The sequence below is a fragment of the Leishmania donovani genome, chromosome 36 (genome assembly GCF_000227135.1).
Source record: "Leishmania donovani BPK282A1 complete genome, chromosome 36".
Lineage (NCBI taxonomy): Eukaryota > Euglenozoa > Kinetoplastea > Trypanosomatida > Trypanosomatidae > Leishmania > Leishmania donovani.
Genome location: NC_018263.1, coordinates 1,204,081 through 1,224,754, shown reverse-complemented (window position 1 = coordinate 1,224,754; position 20,674 = coordinate 1,204,081). Strand labels below are relative to the sequence as shown.

Below are 20,674 nucleotides of genomic sequence, written 5' to 3'. Positions count from 1 at the left end.
CAATAGTAACAACGAAGCGCACCGGCAGACGCGTACCAACACCATGAACACGTGACGAATGGCAAAGCAATGAACAAGTCATCCATCACACATGCGCACGCACATGCGGAAAGGTGCTGAGTTTTCGAGAAGAAGAGTGGTAACACAATACCGAAGCCAGAGGAGGAGAGAAAGAGAGAGATGGGGAGGGGGCTCTGTATAAGGTCGTATGTATGTGCGCAAGCACACGCTCGCTAGTGATTTCCCTTCGGCTTCTTGTCTCTCCCTCTTGTTTTGCTTATTTCAGCTTTTTTTATAGGCACGCACTCACACACACAACGAGAAAAGACAAAAGGAAAAGGGGATGGACGAACAGAAGACAGCGAGCACATCGTTTTTGTTTTTATGTATGCGAGTGTGTGTTTTTCTTCTGCACGTGCACACGAACGCACTGTCCAGCGAAACATGGCGCACACGAAACATACCGGCCTTCGATGTGTGTGGTTAGCGTAAGGAGATGACGAACGAAAAGACGGAATCAACAGAAAAGGACGCGCCACCGTGACACGCGGTGTTGCCGATTCAGTCCCTCGGGAAGGCAGCAAATGGAGGGGGCCATGGGACAAAAAAGTCTACGTACGCCACGCGCACACAGGCGCACGTGGGGCGACCGTCCCGACTCTGGCAAAGAACTCTCTCTCTCCGCAGCAAGCGTTGTGGGCCTCCCTCACGCTGTTGGCGAAGCTGCAGTTTCGCCGCAAAATGTGGTGTTCCGGGCCACTGTCGAGCAGGACGTCTTCCTTTTCCTACCTCAAATGAACCTGCGGGACTGCACATGCAAGTGTAGGTGGGTGTATGTGTGCGCGTGTGTGCCTTGTCCTCGTTCTTCAGATCCCGCATTCATCACACACGCGCACACATGCACATATGCACGCACGCGGCGCAAGAAGGTGTAGGTACCCTCAACTAACTCTCTTTGTTTCTTTTTCGTGCCTTCCCCCCCCCCCTCCCTTGCGCGCCTCTTCTCGCCTCTCTCTCTCAACATCGCATTAACGGTGTGCTGATCGGCAAGTGGGGCACCCACTTCTTCAGCACACGTACACACGCACTTATGTTCGAGCACAGAGCGCACATATTCACATAGTGACCGGACACGCCCAGCAAGCGTGTGCGAAACCGCACTCGCTCGTCTAAAGTGTTTTTTTTTCTTGGGGGAACACATATGGCACGCTCGCACACACACATACAGAAACGGGCACAGCTGTGATCTGCACACCTACTCCTTCCCTCACTTCTGTCCCTATCCTCCTCGTCCTCTGCAAAGGGCCTAAAGTGAGCACTAGGATGGACGAGGTCATCAACGTCATATCGAAGTGTATCACGCAGCTTAACCTCTTCGTGGATGGCCCCGCTGCCCACTTGAGTGGGACAGCGGCGCCCACGACGATTGAAACGATAAGGAAGTGCATCGCCGATCACGCATACTTGTTCACTGACCACCGCATAAATGGCCAGCGCATGTGGGAGCTTGTATGTTCAGCGACCTTCACCGTCGGTGAGCCGCGTACGCCGACGACTGCAGCGACTGCGACTGCGACTCTCCTCTCCCTCTTTCGTCGCCTCACGGATTCGGTGGCGGCCTCTGCGCGTGCGCCTGAGGCGGACATTCTGAAGCACCTTGTGAAGCTGCTGCGCGACGCTGTGAAGCCACCGCTCGTGCGAGGTGCGTCACCTGGGCAACTGCGGTGCCTCTTTCAGGCCGCGATGCGGTTGCTAAAGCTGCTGCTTCCATTAAAGAAGCGCGCGGATGTGCAGACGGAGTGTCTGCATCTCCTGCTCGCGCTGATGCAGCTTTCAGACTTGCAGGAGGCGCATTGCGCGGTGGTTGCTTCTGGGGATGAGGTGGCACAGGTGGCCAAACTGTGCGCAGATATCTGTGGGGCCAAGCATGACGTCGCGCTTCGGCCGCAGAACGCCTCTATGCAGCTTCTCGGTTGTCTGTGTGAACAGCCAGCGTATGTGCACGCCCTAAGCGGACAGCTCGCGGAGAGAATTCTGAAATGCTTCCTCGACGTTGCGAGGAATCTGGCCCAGCGGGCGGAGGTGAATCAAACTCTTGGAGAGGGCCTTCTACGGGGCTTGGCGGGGGTTCTGGGCAGTTTCCCGCTCCGCTGCGAAGAGGACGCCCCTGCCTTGACTCTCATCAACAACATCGTACTCAGCGCGCTGATGCTGGGCGAAACGTCGACCAACTATACGTTCTGCCTTTCCGCACTCTTTCTACTTCGTCGTCGAGCCTCCGACACCCTTGCGCCTTTCACGCTGCTGTGCGCCGCCGAGTACAGCGTCGCTCTCAGATCGCTGTGGATGCACCGCAACAAAGACGTGCGTCGAGAAACACACGCCGCGGCGGCAGTGTTCTGGTCCGCGCTGAGCTCTCAGCTGCAGCAGCGCTGTTCGTCAGAGGTGGCGGATGCGAATACCACGCGCAATACGGCCGCGTCACACAAGCTTCATAGCATTGTGGAGTTCCTCCTGCGGTCTTTGGACTCGAGCGCGGACCGGGAAGCCTCTTATGCCTTAGAAGCCCTGTATCACCTTCTCCCCGCCGTGGCCGCGCTAAGTGGTCCTCAGGCGCTGCAGACGATGAGCACGCGCCTCGAGGAGCGTGTAGGGGGTCTGCTGATCACCGCGTCTGCGCAGAGGACGGAGGCGTTGTTTCAACAGGTGCCCTACCTTCTCGCCACCCTTGGGCAGCTGTTGACGCTGCTTCCGTCGGTGTCGCCGCGGCAGCAGGCAGTGGTGCGGGAGCTCCTAGACTGGGTCCTCCTCCTCTACCCGCACCCGAAGTTCTACAACCGAGAGAAGACAGTGCCGGGTATCGTGCTTGTAATCAGGGCTCTCACGCACCACCCACGCGCACCCCACAACACCCTGCCTCGCCTGCTAAGCGAGCGTACACTTGAGCTTGTCGGGGAAGCGCCAGGCGCAGCCATGATGAGGCTTGCAGGTGAGCGTATCTCCACTGAGGAGCGGTTGGACCGCATGGCAACACTGTGGACGAGGCTCCTGACGACACGTGAGGAATCCGGAGCAGAAGCAGAGGCCGAGTCGAAGCAACGCCTCTCTGCCGCCTTTTACCGCGCCTGCACGGGCTTCTGCGAGCGGGCGCGGCTGGAGGTGGTGATCGTGAAAAGCAACAGCGAGGCAACGCTGGAGCGAATTTTGGTGGACGGCGTTGATGGCGTGCAGCCTAGCTTTCCGACGCATTACAGTGCGTTTTTGAGTTTTGTGGACTTCTTTGTCCGCCTCAGCGAGGGGCTCAAGGGGTCTGGCTGCGTTTGTCGCCCACCAGCAGAGGAATTGACGGCATGGCTGGAAGCGCTGGTGCGTGGCGCCAGTGCCGCACTGCACGTCTCCGGCTTTTACACGCTGCTTCATCACACCGTCGTGGGCGTCGAGGGCGTGTGTCCACACTCATTGACACATCAGCGGCCCTATACGGACGCTCCACTAGCGAGTGGCAACTCGGATGTCACCAGTGATGGCCACCACGAAAACCACCTGTGCGTCTCGCCGCTCCTTCACCACTTTTTATCTACGGAGTGCCTGCGACGGGTGCACGTGTACAGCGACGAGCTGCTCTACCAGTGTGCCATGTGCGTGGTGGTTGGTGCGGCGCTTGTGGGGAGTGAAGATAGGGGTGAGCTGGCTGGTAGCCGCGCCCGAGCTTGCGACGACCACCGCCGCCTCGACGCATATGTGCGCGCCTTCAAGGTTGTCATGACAGCCACACCAACATCACTGCAAGCTGAAAGTGTCGCCGGCAGCACGAATGAGGTCGTGTGCAGCTTTGGCAGCAGCCCCGCTATCCTTGAGAGTAACCGGCAGCATGCCTTGCGCGTGTTGGAAAAGAAAGCATGCCGTTCGCCTCGCTGGGCAGCTGCAGTGCTGCCAGCACTCACGAGCGCCTTGCGCTCCGCGGAGGTGGTGGCTGCCGTGCGAGCCCCCGTGCAAATGTTGGCGGCACGGCACGGTGTCGCCATCGCTGCGGAGCTGCAGCATCACAGCAACGAGGCCACCTTCGCCCTGCTCTGCAGGGGCGAGCCGGCCAGCAATGGTCGTCGAGATAGCATGCCGCGCTGGTTGGCGACAATGCAGCCAGTCACCGTACCGCTCGTACCGGTAGATAGTGCGCTGCACATTGGGTACCTTGTCCCCCTCGTCTCACGGTTGAGTCTACACGGCAAGCACCCAGCAGTGCGCACAGCGGCAGCGGAAGTCCTCTACTGGTGTGTTGTGTGGGCGATTGGTAAGAAGGTGAACGACTGGGGCAGCGCCGTCTTTCCTCCGTTGCTGTCCCTTGCTTCTCTAGCCCGCACCAGCACGGGTGGTAGTGGTGGCGGCGGTGGCAGCATGGTGCACCAGGAGCTACATGGGTTACTGATGCAAGCAGCGCGGTGGTTTGGTAGGTCAGCGGGTACCCCTGAAGAGGCAGAGTTGTTTGTGTCCGTGCTGTTGCGCGGGCTTGGCGAGCGAGAGGGGATGCAGCGACAGGTTGCGACGGAGGCCCTCTTCGCATATGCCATACCGCCCGCAGACGAACCGCAAACGGTGACCCCTCATTTTCGAGCGGTGATCGGGCGACTGGTAAGGATGGAGTGCGGCGTATCTGAATGGTCTCGGTTGGGGGCGGCTCATTGTCTGCACGTCATGATGCGCCGCCTGTGCAAAGTTAGAGTGCCGGGGCTGGTGTGCACAGTGCAGGCGGTGGCGCAAGGTGCTGTTGGCTGCCTGCGGCGCTGCACGGAGGCCCCTATATGGGGGGTGATGGAGACTGCCACGTGCAACGAGGTTCAAGAGTCGCTTCGTTGGTTGGGAGCCTACTGTCACGATATCCGCCAACTGGAAAATGAAGAAGAGCAAAGGGAGGCAGACCGATTCGCGGCAGATCTTGTGCACGCAGCGCGTGCGGTGCTTCCAGCGTTGGCACGACGACACACCGTCTGCGCCATCACACTGCTGCAGACGCTGCCTGCGGTAACGCACACGAACGCCAGCGCGCGCCAGGTGTTGTTGCTTTCTCAGGAACTAATCTGTGAACAGCAGCAGCGGCTGGGCCCCGCCGCGGTCAGGTCACTTGACAGCACGGTTGGCGGGTGCGCCACCCTCGTAGCGCTCCTTCAGAGTGGCTATGGCACCGAAACCAACAAAAGGGCGATCGCTGAAGCGGTAACCCCCGTCATCTGTACGCGGGCGGACGACTGCTGTGTTGAAACAGAGCTGCTCCGTCTGCTGACGGTCGTGCTCCAGGCCATTGTCGAGGAGGCACGCGTGGCAACGCATGAAAGCAGGTGCATTTCTCCGCACATCGTGCGGTGGCTACTAGAACTTGTAGACGTGGTACCGGAGCAGACACACGCCACGCATTTCTCTCTGCTCCTCACGCCTACCGTAATTGCGCAGGCTGCTCGCGTGATGGTGGCGGGAGCTAAAGTGACCGTGGAGAACTGCGCAGGAGACGTCGGTGAAGACGCAACTGCTGGCGTGCCGCTTCGCCGCTGCGCCCCCTCCTCGCAACTGGCTCCGACGGCGCGGTGGTGCCTGGAACTCATTGAGCTTCTAATGCGCGTGGCTGGTCAAAGGCGTCGCGGCGCACAAGTGATCGAGGACGTACTCTGCGCCATCCGGGAAACTAGCGTGTTTACTGTATTCACCGCAGCCTCGCCTGCCCGCCAGCTTATCGATGCGCTAAGCGTAGGCCCATCAGCGCTTGTTACTGGGCCGGTTGCCCTCGCGGCTGCGCTGTGTCAGATGGAAGCCCCTTGCTCCTCCGGCACCACGACGCTGTGGATGCGCATAGCTGATTCAATGAAGATATCGCCCAAGACGGTTGTCGCAATGCTGTTGGGATTACTGCGAAACTCCGCCGCCCTCAATGCCACGGGCGGAGAAGAGGTGTGCGAGGGGCTGTTGGTACTTATGCTCAGTGAGCCTGATCCCGCACTCCTTCGCCAGCACCTACGCGACCTGCTTGCTTCCGACGCGGTGCAGCACAACATCTTCACGAGCTCCTCGTTCGCTGTCAACCTCGAAGACGGTCATGGTGCAGTGGCTGTGTCGCCCTCATCAAGGTCGACCTCGGTATTACTGAGCCGCGCCTTTGACAGTGTCATGAACCGGTGCTGGCAGCAAGCGAGTGCTGCGCTACCCACAGACCGTCTCGTCTCTGCGCTGCCGTCCTTGACCACGGTCGCGATGTCAGAAGATGCCCTTCGAAGTTCAAGCGAGGCAGTCTCCCTCTTCAGTTTGGTTGGAGACTGGCTCGCGGAACTGCAGCGTCGCTCGCTGACATCCGAACACGACAAGGTACTCTGCCGTGTCTGCGCGAATCTGGTTGCAGCGGAGCGAGAGATGCGGCAAAGCACGCCGACGGCGGCGCAAGACGACGGCCGCGGGGGTGCTCGGCTCGCAGCGTTGCTGATGCTTGTGCAACTAATAGGCCCGGCCATCCGTACAGATACGACTCTGAGCAGCGCGCTTTGCGATCTGGTACTATTCGTCAGCAAGCCCGCCAACATGTGCAGCCTCCTGGCAAGTGTTGATGCAACAGAGCACGTTGTATGGGGCTTTCACGTGCTTGCGGCAACGATGACGCCGCGCCCGGCGCGTCGCTCCTTGGCGGTTTTTCCTGTCGACCTGAGGGCCGTGGAAATGGCGTTCGACTTTCTCAACGAGGTACTCAACAGCGCGCTGCCGCTGCGGTGGACGGAGCTGAAGACACCCCGGGAAAAGACGAATGTTGCCGACGTGGTCCGGTCAGGGACGGCGCTCTTCGCGGCGGTGCTGCCCCACAAGGTGCAGGTGCTCGAGGTGATTGCCCCTCTCCTCGCGCAGGAATCTATGCCGCAGCGCGACACCATTGTTCGCCAGGTGCATGGGGCGCTGCAGGCGCTGAGCGTTTGCCAGCAAGCGCTTCAGCTGGACGCGTGCAGGTGCGCTTCCCGTTTGTTGCGCGATCCACGCACACACCCTGGCATCTGCGACGCCCTCACCGAGCACGTCCTTCTTCCACTTCTACAGGCCTCCGCTGAGGCGGTGCGGCTGCGACTCTTCGAGGAAGAGGTTCGAAACTGGGTAACTGAGGCAGGCAGGGCGCCCGCGCTTGGATGCTTCTATATGCAAACTGCGGCTTTCTCCTGCCTGGCACTGATGCACCGCCTTTGCCCTCTGACCGAATTGCGAGGGTCGATCAGTACAGCGTTCACCGGCAGAAATCCAAATACAACTGGGGTAGAGCTCACGCTGGAGGTGCTGAAGGCGTGTCGCGCAGCGTGGCAGTCACCGAATACCGGCGGCGACGACAATAGTGCTGAGGAGGCTGACGGTGACGTTGGCGACAGCGCGCGCGCCGACGCGCCGCGTCGATACCGTCAAGCCGCGTTCCGGTGCCTTCTCGCGACGCTCTCGCAAACGCAGCAAACCGAGAAGGTGTTCTGTCGATGCTTTTTTCAAGAGCGTAGCGTCGCAGGGTGGAACGGCCTCTTCCTCGTGAAGAGACCTGGGGTCGCTGTGACGGATTTATTGGACGCAGTGGGAGAGGTGCAGCTGTGGAGAGACATGGACAGGTGCCAAGTACCGGAGCTGTTCGCGCATCTTCTTCGGCACTTTCCGTCATCCTCGGTGACGCCGGGTGAGCCACCGGAGTGGGTCCGCCACGTTGTCGCGGTCTTGCGGCAGCCACAGCTGCGCCTGCCCGTCAGAATGGTCTTTTACGAGATGATATGCCGTCACGAGCGTTTCTTTGGCACCTTCGCGCGGTGCATCTTCGACGGGGTCGCCGACGCCGTGGCCGCGATGGCGCCTTCGGAACGGGCGGGGAAGGTCATCTGGGAGCTTCTCGCCCTCCTAACAAGGTGGCACCGCGAAGGGAGCTCAAGAGCCTTAGCTGTGGGTAGCGCCGCATCGCTGAAAGCGCTTGCCCGGTATGCTGCCGTTCACTTGGCATGGGAGCACTCCTTCACTGCATGTGAGGGAAGTCGTGCACTGGACCCCACTTCCCACAAGAGACTTGCTGAGCTGCTGGAGCAGTTCCGTCGGGCACAAGGTGCCGCACTGGCGAGCCTGTCTACGTCGCAGCCGCTCACTGCGGCAGAGATGAAGATGCTGCTCTCGCACCCTGCGTACGAGCGCCACGCCGCCTTGGAAGTGATTTATCTGATCACAAACGCGTGCGGCTGTCTTGGCTGCACCGGAGACAGCCGGGAGGTGGTGGAGGTGTACGATTTGCTGGGCGCTTTCCTGGGTGCCTCGGCATCGCCGCAGTTGTACCACATCACGGCACGGCTCGTGGGCCTTGAACACCGTCTGCTGAGCGAAGCGGCGACACGGGAGCCGTCTTCTGCGGTCAGGAAGCTCCTTCGCGACGCGCTGCGGGGCACTGTGTGCGCAATCTTGGCTGTGTGCAAGTCGGACAAGAAGTTTCTCGAGGTGCTCGAGGCAATGCAGGAGGACCGGAGCGGTGACTTGGTGTACCAGCTGCTCAGTCGCACAGACCTGCTGCGTCGATATAGCATTCGGAAAGACTCAGAGAAGCTGCTCACCTTGCGCGTCTTGGCACGCGCCGGCACCTACGTCGCCGACAACTACGACTCCATTCACGTGTGTTTGTCAGGGCTGCTGCGTGGCGGTCAGGGCGAGCCTCTACTAGGCATCTGCACGGTTGTGAAGAACGCCTTACCGCATATGTCGATGGAATCAGTGCGCCACGTTCTGCGTGACTTGTGCTGTCTCGACGTCTTGCAAGCGATGGAGTCGGCGGAGCCGGCGCGTATTGCCTTCTATAAGATGGGTTTGGCCGCCTTACGGCGGTGGACGGTCGTGAGAGAGGATCAGGAGAAACAGGACGGTGGCGGCAGCGTCAGTGCAGATGCTGAGGCATTCCTGGTTCGTCGTGGGCTCCGCGACGCCTCTCCTGCGGTGCAGGGCGCGGTGCTGGAGTACCTTGATGTTCACGCGCAGCATGTACCAGACACGATGTGGGGGCGCCTCACATGTCTTTTCACAGCCGAGGACGGGGCGAGTGGAGACGGCCACAGTGGCAGTGGGGGGTGGGTGCGGCATGTCGCCCTCCTCCTCCTCTCTCTGTCAAAGCGGTCGCGCGACTTTGCCAACCCCACCTACTTTTGCCCCGAAGCCTTGCACTCGGAAGGGGCGTCTCCGACGCTGGCGACGAGCGCAGATACCGCGGCGGAAAGCTCCGTTGCGCAGCGGCAGCCCCGGAGCGCGCCTCTCTTCTCTGAAGCAGTGCAGTGCGGCAGTCCTGCGGAGGCGGCGACAGCGAACGCTGCATGCCCAATAACCGCTGCGCTCGCCCAGATTTACGCGCCGCCTGCCCTGGTACCCCAGCCACCACACCAACAGCAGCAGCCTTTGTCGGGCGCACGGAGACCTCGAGCAACTGGTGCGTGGCGACTTGGTGCCGCGCCGTGCGCCGCCGCGACCGCGGTAACCCGATCCTGGCTACGCCTGGAAAGCGGTGATTCCGAGCAAGAGAACGCGGTGATATCGGCCGGTGTGATGGCGTCCCGCCAAATCTCTGCAACGATGCAACGAAACGCTGCGCATGGCGCCGCACTGCAAGCTGGTCGCTCGGTGATGAACGCACCATCAGCAGCGCCCTCCCTTGAAAGCAACACGGCCGGACGCTTGTCGGAGGTGCGGCTGACACTGCAGTCTCTGCTGGTGCCGCTGCAGGTGTTGTGCCTCCACGAAGATGAGGTGGCTGCCCGTGTGCTCATCGATCTTATCAGCAACGCTGCCGTCGCATCCCCTGTCACCAGTGAGTCACCACACATAGTCTCTCTGTGTAGTGCCCTCACTTCTCTCTTGCCTAAGTTTCAGAGCGGGGTGACAACCAGGCAGTGCGAGCTTGCCAAGAACCCCTTCACCCTCTTCGTTGCGCTAGAACTGTTGTTGCATGCGCAGGCAGCCGGTTGGTCTTCATTGGCGAGTCTTGACTGCGCAGCCCTAGTGCGCCTCACAAGCGACGTACAGGCGTATGGCGGCAGTGTGCCAACGGCGTTTCTGCCCGTTGTGGACGGCACAGCACACGTTGTGGAGAAGTTGTTGTCGTCACTGCAGCCGTCGGCAGCGCGGGGGGTGCCTACAAGACCCTCTCTTGAGTTTCCTGCGCTTGGGTGGCATGCCTATCACGTGGCGCAGCGACTGCGTCGACACGATGATGCGGCATGTCAGGCAGCTCTGCAGTTGTTCAGGGCTACAAGGCGGCATGAGGCACCGGTCATTCAGTTGCAAGGCGCGCTTGATGCCATGGAGGTGGGTGGGGCAGCCTACTCGATGCGCGTTATTGCAAAACTCTTGGAAGATGAGGAGAAGGAGGCAGCAGCAGCAGTGGCAACTGTAGCGTCCCCTGCAACGCACGTGAGCGGTGGAGCCTTCGCCCTGTTCGCTGCTCGGGAGGAAGTGCTGCGCCACTACCGGAGTCGTGCCTCCCGGCTGCTGCTGGATTGGTGTGGTGCGGCGTCGGCTTTGCAGTCCGCAACGCCTGTAGGGGCAGGGGGAAGCGGAGAAGTAAGCGTTGAGGGCGTGCGCCTCCGCTTACGCGCGCAACTGCAGCTGATGTGCGACGGGGCTGCGTCTGCGGTGACAGCGGAAGCCTCGACGGCGTCGCGGCACCGCACGGGGTTCGAGTGGGGTGCGTGTCTCATGGCAAATGGACGCTGGCTGGATTGTCAGCTTCATGCAGAAACCTCTGTCGACCACCTGCTTGGAAGCACCGCTTCTCACTATGACAGCGGCGGCAGCTCGCTAGTCTGCGGTTACCTCGCCGCGAACTCCCTCTCGCAGTTGGCGGATGCAGCGCAGGTGCTGCGATTCGTCTCCACGAGCGCCGCGAGCAGCGCCGGAGTGGCGCTCCAAACGTACCTCGACACGATGCCAGCGTCGGTACCTCTCAGCGGCGCATATGGCTCACTGTTCATTGACGATGTCCTTCTCATCCGCAGGCTCATCATCGACTACCACGTGCAATCGACGGGTGATCTCTTGGGCAGCTTGCAGTTCACGGACAACGAACGTCACAAGCTTGTTGCACAGATTCACGAGCTGCTGGGCACGTGGACTGTGCAGCAGTGCTCAGAACTGCTGCTTCTCCCGGAGAAGACGAGTGCCATCGAGACTATAGCGTCCAAGGCGGACCACGCCACGCTATCCGAGCCAACACGCTGCGCCTTGGAGCTTCTCAAGAAGCGGAGTAGCCTCTTTCGTATTGCGGTTACGCCAAGGGAAGCGAGTGGCGCATCACGAGAGGAAGCTCTTGCCGCGTTCCAGAAGGCGACGGGAAAGGACGTGCAGCAGCGTGCGGCTGCGGGGCTGTTGTCGCCCGCAGCAGCGCGGCAGTGGGCCGCCGACGTTGCTCAGTGCGAAGTAGAGATTTTCGCCTCCATCGGTAGCATCCTAAGCATCCCTGCTGGGTCGGCAGCCTCTGTACAAAAGAGGGAGATATGGGTGTCAACTCTGAAGGAAAACTTGCGGGACACGATACCGTCCCACGTGGCCCTGCTCAACGCGCTGGAGAAACTGTTGCCTCCTGTGTCGCGCGGCGACGGCACCCTCGCTGACATGGGTGGAGATGCGAAGGATGCTGCGCGCGCGTCCTACATCACAGCCGCGACGCAATCGCTTTGGCAGCTCTACGCCAACACATTTCTCTGGTGCGCGCAGGCAGTGGGCGATCGCAGCATGCAAGTCGGTAGTGGAGGACATCTTCCGGTTTCAGCACGGGTGCCGCGACTGCTCTCGCTATTTGCCCTCCCGCGAGTAGCCGAAGCCGCAGCGCAGGCTCAGTGGCGCGGTACATGGGAGGCTCTGGTTATGCTGCCTACGCTAGTGTGGCTCCCATGGGCAACCCTCCTTGTCAATGCGCTCCTGCAGACGGAGCACGCCGTCCTGGCTCGAATCCTCCTGCGCCTCTGCCGCGAGCGTGGGCAGGTGCTCTACTACCCCATCAACTGCGCCTGGCGCAGTCTCGCCGATCTGGGAAAACGCCGCAACGCCGGCCGTGCCGTCGACGACGACCTGACACGTGAACTCGCGGAACTACACAAGTGGCACAGGAGCCACAGGATGGCTCTTGTTGCCGAGTTCGCCGCCGCCCTTGATGAGCTCGTAGAGCCCCAGCATCGCCTGGAGGTGCGGCTGAGCGAGGTTGAATCACTGGTGAAGCAGCACGAGCAGTGCACGCGCGGCGGCGGTGGCGCGCAGGCGGAGTATCTGATGGCGGCACTGCAGCTGTACGAACGCTGCAAAAGTGATCTCATGGACCCAGCACGGTGGGGACGGGCGCAACTCTACCACCGCCGGGCCGCACAGGTGTTGCAGGAGCTCGATCGCCGGAACGCTTTTTCCGCGGAGGTGCTCAAGTCAGGTGAACAATTCCGCAGCGCAAAGAGGGAGGCCCTTCGCCAAGTAGCACAGACGCTGAGCACCCTCTCCACGAGCGCATCGAATAGTGCCACCAGGTCACAGGAACTGAGACTGTATTCGGAGCGACTTCAACACGCGCTGGGGCGCAGCGCCACGGCCGCGACTACTACTACTACCCAACTGGGCTACACCAGCGATGCGGCCGAGCCGATCCTCCAGCCAGTTCAGCCGACACACCTCCTCCATACACCGCCGGATGCGGCTCAGCAGTGCTGCACGCTCGTCGGCGTAGCGGACCGCGTCCTCGTGCTCAAGTCGAAGCGGTTGCCGAAGAAGGTGGATATTTACACCTCCGCCGGCATCTGCACCTACATGGTCAAGGGCGGCGAGGACCTCCGGCTAGACCAGCGCATTCAGGAGGTGTTCACATTCGCCAATCTTTGTCTTCTCGTGTCTCCACGCTCTCGGCTGTCAGCGTTGACGATCCGCACCTACGCCGTCGTCCCTGTCTCGCCGCTTGTGGGGCTGATTTGCTGGGTGCCCAGAACGACCCCGCTGCAGGAGCTGATGAAGGAGGCCACGCCGCCAGATGCGCATGATGCAGTGGCCCGCTTCTGCCGGGCTCGCGGAAAGCCACAAGAGATTCTCCCTCTCTACAAAACCGCTCATATCACCGGGATCCCAGAACAGGAGTACAAGGATCTTGTGTATTGCCTGCGCCAGTCGGCCCTTGTAGAGTCGCTCCAGAGCATCGCCACTGACCACTGCTCTTGGCTTGGGGCACGAGACGCGTTCTTGGACACGAACGCCGCCGCCTCCATGGCGTCTTTTGTGCTGGGCGTTGGGGACCGCCACGCTGGCAATTTGCTGGTGGACCTCCTAAACTGTGAACTGGTGGCCATCGGCTTCGGGCTGGCGTTTGGCGACGCGACGCGCAAGCTGCCGGTGCTGGAGCTGATGCCCTTTCGGCACACGCCGCAGCTGCAACGGGTACAAGGGGTTTTAGGGGACGACGTCACGCGCTGCCGTATGCGCCACGTCTTGCACGTCTTGCGCGCCGAGCGACAAGTTGTGGAAGGAATGGTAGCAGCGCTGCTAATGCCAGATGCGGACGCGATGGGCGACGAGGAAAGTCGCATTGCTGGGCATCAGCTTGATGTGGTGCGTCGCAAGCTCAATCTCGAGCACCCCGCCGGCATCATTTTGCGCGACGTGGCACGCAACGCGTACGTGACCCAAGACAAGGACGTGTGGATCGGAGTCAAGGCATGTCTCTGTGAGAGGAAGCGAGACGAGAACGGAGAGGATGCCGACCTCACGGAGACGGCACTGTCGACACTTCATCAGGAGGATGTATTTGTGCAGCGACTGCTGCGCATCGCTTCTGACCCGCGCGTACTTGGTCGTGCTTACGCTGGATGGCAGGCGTACATGTAGTACCGGAAAAAGGGGGAGAGAACGGAATTGAAACAAAAAAGAAAAAGGAATGCGCACGATGGTGTAGATGGCGTGTGTGGCTGTTTACGCGGTGGTGCTCGATCTGTACGTAGTGGAGGGTGCGCGTGGGGCTTTCGTTGATAGCGTCTGGGTTGCGAGGAGTCCCACGCCGCATGTGCAGTGCTGCCCCCCTCCCCCCGCCCAACACACACACATATCATGATCTGTCGTTCTTTAGTTTTTTGCTTGATGCTCGACGCAAAGGGCACCCACACGCTTGTGCGCGTGCATGCATCCCAACTCGACCCACCCTCTGTGCGCGAGACGACGTGAAAGAGGATGCATTGAAGTGCGTGCTCTTCTCGTCCTACAGACAACGGCAGACGAGTACAGAGGAGGGTGGAAAAGCACAGCCGGCGGCATTGCTGTGACCGTCATTTCATTCCTTTGCTCACATCCTTCTCTCCCTCCTCCTCCCCACTCCCCTCGCGCCTCCGTCTCTCTCGCATCTCTGTCTATGCTGCTTTCATGAGCAATTTGGAAAGCACAAAAAATAAACTCAAACACCTGCGCGTCCTTGATACACAAGCGAAGAGATTTACGCACGTACGTGCGCGCATGACGACATCGCCGTCCGCTTGAAGTGCGACAACATCTTTTCTGTCTTTTGGTTTGAGTGCGTGTGCGTGTGCGTGTCCAGAACAAAGAAAAACGTGCGACATCACAACACGATAACTCCCATAGCTTTCTTTTCTTGTTGCTGTGTGTTCCTGCACATCAGCATACACCGGTGCGAGCGCGACGCGGAGGCGCCATTTGAGCCCGCACTCACACCCAGAGAGCTTCTCCCTCCCCGAGTCTCTCACAGAGACGCCATTATTGCACGACTTGAGTGAGATTGCGTCGACCAAGAGCACGCGAAACGCAGAGAAAACTAGTGTGCGCACGAGTCACACAAACGCGCACACGTGTCCTTCTCCTAAAACAGCCCTAAACCCGAAAGGACGAAGAAGTCAGTGTCATGTACGCAACAGTGCCGATTCTGACGTTGGGGCCATACTCCCTCGCCCTTGTGGCAGGGCTCCTGCTGTACTGGAACACCTCTCTCATCGTTTCGCGGGTGCTGACCGCCTTCATTGTCTCCATGATCGCCATGAAGGTGGACCTGGCCTTCCACCTGTTCTTTAGCTGCTGCCACCGGGTCGTCTCTCTTCTGTGCCGCTTCCGCACGTTCTGGAGCCCGAACGGCTCCCTCGACTTCCTCCAGACGCAGTCGCAGTTCTACTCCATTGCAGACGTGGTGAGCCTTGCACTGCTGGTCGGCAACGCCCTGCAGTTTTGGACGGCCGCCTTGGTGACGCGCATCGCCCTCTCCGCTCTTGCCACCCGAACAGAGCTAAGCATTCGTTGGTGGCAGTCGCAATCCGCAGCCGAGCATGTCCTTTTTGTTTTAGGGTCTCTGTTGTGCTGCACGGGGTGCGCGCTGCAGTGGGCGTACTACACCCTTCTCCCAACGGAGGAGAGGACCCAGGGCGGGACAGGCTCGCTTCTGATGTGGTACACGTCTATTGTGTACATTGTGGAAGTGGGGCTGCGCAGCGCATGCACGCTGGCGACGTCAGTGATGCGGATGTGGGGCTACAGAGTACTCAAGTCTCTGGCCAGCCAGGTCGATCTTATCGCCGTGCGAGCACTCGAGGACTCCGGCCTGAACCCGTTCACCGAGGTGCACGACCTCTACATGCAGTACCTCTACGCTGTCGCGTGCGCCGCCACGGCGTGGTACTACACCTCGTCCTCTACCCCGATGTGGATGCAGTGCTTCATGCTGGTGCGCCTCTACTTCATCACGCTGGCCTCAGGCAAGCTGCATCACTATCGCCAGGTGCTTGATCGTTTTCCTTCCGTCGCCGCGGACCCGACGAAGACGTGTGGCATCTGCCTCGACGACTTTGTGGATGGAGAGAGTGTGAAATGCCTGCCATGTGGACACACGTTTCACGGAGCGTGTGTGCGCTCCTGGCTCATCCGCGCTGCTGTGTGCCCGACGTGTCGGCAACCTGCTGCGCAGTCGCGTCATCAACACTTCGCGGCGGCTCACCATGAGCGCATTTCACGGCAGCCGCGGGTTTCGCTGGATATGCGTGTACCTGCAGCTGGCGGCGGCTTCACGGGGTCGCTGCAGCCGCTTGCCCCGCGGCTGCCAGCCGCCGCTCCCTTAGCCCGTTCATCAAGCCGATATATGAGTCGCAGCGGTGCTGACGCGCTGTCGCAGTCGCCATCGCTTCCAGTCGAGCTTCGAAGGCTGCCACACTATGAGGAGCTACAGCGCGTCGATGCCAAGCGCCGGTCACTGGCCCTTCACCGCCAGCAGCAGCTCTTCTCCGAAGGCACCCGCGCCGCCGCGTCACCGCAAGAGCGTCACAAAGAAGAAACGGTGGGCCGCGTGAGAGAAAGCGCCGCTATCGATGCCCTTCTTTTCACGGAGACGCCGCTCCTTCCAGCAGAGTCAACGCCGCTGCCCCCGTATCACGGCACCTCAGGACGTCGCAAGCGGCAGCGACCGCCGCCGGAAAGCACCCCTGGAAGCGGCACAAGCGCGCGAAACACAGCTTCTTCTGGAGTTGCAGCGACAGAAGACTTGCCATCGCGGCGGAGAATGGAGTAGAGGTGCAGACTGAGAGCGCCCAGTGTCGTCACCGCCCCATCCACCCCCCCCCACCACCACCACCACTAACCACACCCTCTCTCTCGCCGACGGCGCGTGAATGTCCGTCTCGCAGTATTGCATACTGCGTTGTCTCTTGCTGCGCATCGTTCACCCAACCACACCCTCTCCTGCATCGACGTCTCCCCCTGCCCTGTTCCCGTGCAGCACAGAAGAGAGACGATCTGGTCGCTGCTCACCCTCTCTGCTTTGGTATGTGAATGGGTGTGTTTCCTCGCTCCTCTCGCGCTGTGCGGGTACTGGCCGGCTGGCCACTATTCAACCACCCCGCACACGGACTCGTCTGTTCAAAGAGCAGACGAAGAGAAGCACCCCGATCAGCGGCTGAGCAAGGGATGAGCCACAGAAAGAAAAGGAAGAGCGTCCCAACTCGGGTACCGTCTGCTGGAACGAAAAGATCCAAGGTCGAAAGGCTGCAATGGCATGTGCTTGTGGAGGCAGCACGGTATGGTGTCACGGACGAGGCTTGCTGCTCCGCACGCACCTAATCTTCGCGCCGGGGAATCGCGGGATTGGGGAGGAATAAGAGGAGATGCAGCGTGCCTCCTCTACGCTGTGCAGCTCTACCCCGTGCACAAAGTAGCACGGCTGCCTGTTTTTGTTTTGTCGATATTGGTTGCTTCTTGTCGTACTTTTTTGAGGTGGCTGCTTCTGAAATGTTGATTCGTCCACGCTGCTGCTGCTGCCGCTGGTAATGCATGTGTACGAAGAAAAAAGCTCTTTTCATTGCGCACGCCTCTAGATGCGGGTGCGCCCGGGTGGAGTGATGCGGAAAGAGGGCGCAAAATGGCCGTTTCAAATGCCATCTCGCCACGGCGGTCGCCTTCCTCTCTCCCTCCTCCTTCTCCTCCGCGTCCCTTCAAGAGAGACATGGGCACGAACGATTCAGTTTATTGTCGCAGATGCGTGCGAAGGGGTCGTTATTACCGCCGCTGCTCTACCTCACTTCCCTTTCCAGGCCTCTCCGCCGTTTCCGCGTCAACACGTACGGGTCCGGTGGGGGGCTGCTCGCTGCGTTATTCCATTTGACCGGCTATGCGCTGCAGATTGGCGCCACCTCTAGGTGTTGGTATTCTCGCTCGCGCGCTCGCTCCCCCTCGGTTCTTACGCATTGCATTCAACTGTTTTGTCCCTCCGCTCCCCCACACGCACACACACTTCCCGTCCCGCTCAAGTTCTCTTCATCTCGGTCACCAACGGCATTCGTCTCTCCGCAACTTTGCCCGCGCTGTCTCTACGGCTTCGCTGCAACTCTCAGAGAAGGAGAGGAGAAGAGGGGGGAGGGGGTGAGCGCACTGAGAGTGCCGTTCCCGTAACCAAAACGCCGGAATCATCGGGGAAAGGAAACCGAGAACCCGGCAATGCTCCGCCACTCAAAGGATTTACAGATGTGCCGCAAGACGGCCGGCACCGCCCTCGGCTACGTGTGCCGCCTGCACGAGGGTCGCTGTGTCATTTGCGACCTGCAGTTCAGCGAGATCGTCGACACAATGCGCGAGGTGCACCTCTGCGAAGACTGCAGTGTACTGGCTGCCGAAGGTGAAGAGGCGTGCATCATGTGCGGCTCTCGGCGAGTGACCGATGTGGCCTACTACTGCTCTTACTGCGTAGCCTTGGAAAAGGACAGGGATGGCTGCCCACGCGTGTTGAACCAGACGCGCCAGCAGCGGTTGGCTGCTCTCCGTGCCGCTGTATCGCAGTGATTCGGGTGTGGAAACATGAAGGGGGGGCGTTGAGCGTGTGTGCTCGCATTCGTGTGGTGCGTGCCTCTGCTCCCTTTACTCCCCCTCCTCGCCGAATCCACATGGTCTGCTGATCTCCTTTTGTTCTGATTTGTCTTGTTCGGTTGGCGCTTGTCTCTGGGTGCGCTTCTCTCGCCTGCTGGCAAGGATGGCCGAGCCGAAGTAAGGGTAAACTGCACCGTCTTGCAGCGAATTCCGTTGCTCCAGAGGGCGGCACGGTGGGAGAGCAAACAAGCCCATGGCGATGCAGCCGCGCGTCTCAGCAGTGATCACGTCGGGAAGCTGGGCAAAATGCGCACTCAACCATCTCGCGACCTCCGTGACATGGGTGGATAAGGCGTCTTCGAACGCAAATTCTATCTTCGCAACGTACATAACTCGATGGGCGCGCGTTTCTGGTGAATCGGCCGGGCGCGTGCTCCCTCTTGGCTCTACGCAAAGACAGAAGCATGGAATCTCTAACGGGATGCGAGTTCAAGGGAAAATAGGAATGGCCACACAATTCGACCGCACCGCGTGGAACCATGAATGGAGAGAGGGATGGGGCATGTGCCGCATCTCAGCGCAGCTGCGGGGCTGGGGGAGGAGGTCACGCTGTCGCTAATACGCCATCCACGCCTGTCCCACCCTCTTTGCGGGACACTGTTTGCATGCCGCCAAACTCTCTGAATTTGTCATACTCTCTACGTGGCCTGCCTGCACTCCTTCTTCTCCACGCCACTTCCTTTCCTCCTGTGCGCAGCTCTGTCAAGTCGGCGACTGCGACGGTCGCTCTCCCTTTGCTTTTCTCGTGTCGCCGCTGGCTCGCGACGTGCTCCGCCCAGCACGCACTTTGTGCGAGGAGGAGGCCCTCGCCGCTGTGCTTTGAGCGCGCCTGTGTGCCGGCTCCCGCTCTTCGAGCCAGTGTGCATAACGATGTTGTCTAGTGCTCACAGCGCGGCATTCGCGCGGCCCACAGCCGCTCTCTGGACTTCCGCGCGCAGCTTTGGTGCCGGCCCGACGCGACTCTTGCTTGGGCTGGAGCAGGTGCAGGATGTGCCCACCTCAACCGACCGCAAGCCCACCGGTATGCACCGCGGTCCTGGCAAGCGCCAGACCGCACCCAAGGAGGCGGCACAGTATCAATTCATAAAGAAGTGGGACTTACAGATGCGCGAGGCATGGGACGAGCTTGAGCCGTTCAAGGGGCTGCCAAAGCCCAAGGCGCAGTTTGGCAACGAAGCCGCCGAGGTCATCTGGCCATACGCGCTGCTGCTTGAGAATGTCATCAAGGTACACCCGTACACCAAGTCCATTTATGTCTATTATAGTCAGCGGCAGAGCACACCGCTGGGAGAGCTGGCGGCACGAGTGGCGAAACGTGTGTCGCAGGCATATCTGATCCCCATCACCTTCCACAACTCGCATGTGTACGTGGAGGCGGAGATGCTACTCGAGTACAGCGAAACACCATGGATTGTCGTCCACTGCCTCGACGGCACACACAAACTCATTCCTGTAAAGCCGCAGGCTGGTCAGACCGTGAAGGAGGGTGCCGAGGAGGTTCTGAACGGCATCGTGAGCGCCTGCAACGAAATAGGCAACGCAGTGAAGAACCCTAAGGAGGTGATGAGATTGCTCAGTGAGCGTCCTCTGCAGAACCAGTACGTGCGCGTGAACTACCAGTGGTACGGCGACACGCCTGAGGAGCGCATGAGCCACCTCGTCAAGTGGGACTACGAGCCGGAGGAGGTAGTACCGCAGTTGCGCAACCGCACGCAGCATGTGCTAGACTGGATGAACTACGACGGTAATCTGCCAACGCACAACTCCGTGCGGGTGAACATTCGCAGGGAAGCTGCTCGCATGCGCAAGCCTAACGTGTCTGCCGGGCCAAAGACCTTCTTCAACTCCTCCGGCTCACGGGCCAACGCGCGTACTGCACGCTTTAATAATTCTCGCAGCTCGCAGTCGTAAAGCATGACGCCCATGGAGAAGATGAACGTGTTTTTCAGGGTAAAAGCGAGGCCACTGGCAAGGCTGGGGGGGGGGGGCACCCAAAACATGGCACCCGTAAGGCAAAGGAAAGTGTTGTGTGTGTGCGCGCGCGCTCCGCATCCCCAGCGGAGGTATGTACTCTCATATGCAGGTGTGTCGGGGAGGGACAATTCTACGCGTATCGTGCTTTCACTGCTGTTCTCTGTCGGTGCATCTACGTTCAAGTTGTTGGAAGTAAGGGGGAAGAGGCAATCAAGCATGCGCCGCCTAGTCACTGCGCCCCGTGTAGACGCTTGGTGTGGCAGTCACCTCCCGTCCCGCCTCTGCGCGCCTGCAAGTTGGTGTTTTGGGCTCCCTTTTCCTT

The 20,674-nt window shown here is 60.3% G+C and overlaps 4 protein-coding genes across 4 annotated transcripts; all 4 read left to right on the top strand.

Annotated features, from left to right (window-relative positions):
- Nucleotides 1-1,323: 1,323 nt before the first annotated feature.
- On the top strand, nt 1,324-13,863 carry LDBPK_363090 (hypothetical protein, conserved; the record flags this gene model as incomplete). The annotated part of the gene is made up of 1 exon (XM_003865376.1): nt 1,324-13,863. One exon carries the CDS (start codon nt 1,324-1,326, stop codon nt 13,861-13,863), a length of 12,540 nt encoding a protein of 4,179 aa, XP_003865424.1.
- A 1,021-nt stretch (nt 13,864-14,884) lies between these two features.
- On the top strand, nt 14,885-16,531 carry LDBPK_363080 (hypothetical protein, conserved; the record flags this gene model as incomplete). Its single annotated transcript, XM_003865375.1, has 1 exon — nt 14,885-16,531. The coding sequence occupies one exon, from the start codon at nt 14,885-14,887 to the stop codon at nt 16,529-16,531; it is 1,647 nt and encodes a 548-aa protein (XP_003865423.1).
- Nucleotides 16,532-17,952: 1,421 nt separating this feature from the next.
- On the top strand, nt 17,953-18,294 carry LDBPK_363070 (hypothetical protein, conserved; the record flags this gene model as incomplete). The annotated part of the gene is made up of 1 exon (XM_003865374.1): nt 17,953-18,294. The coding sequence occupies one exon, from the start codon at nt 17,953-17,955 to the stop codon at nt 18,292-18,294; it is 342 nt and encodes a 113-aa protein (XP_003865422.1).
- Nucleotides 18,295-19,248: 954 nt separating this feature from the next.
- On the top strand, nt 19,249-20,289 carry LDBPK_363060 (hypothetical protein, conserved; the record flags this gene model as incomplete). Its single annotated transcript, XM_003865373.1, has 1 exon — nt 19,249-20,289. One exon carries the CDS (start codon nt 19,249-19,251, stop codon nt 20,287-20,289), a length of 1,041 nt encoding a protein of 346 aa, XP_003865421.1.
- Nucleotides 20,290-20,674: the final 385 nt, after the last annotated feature.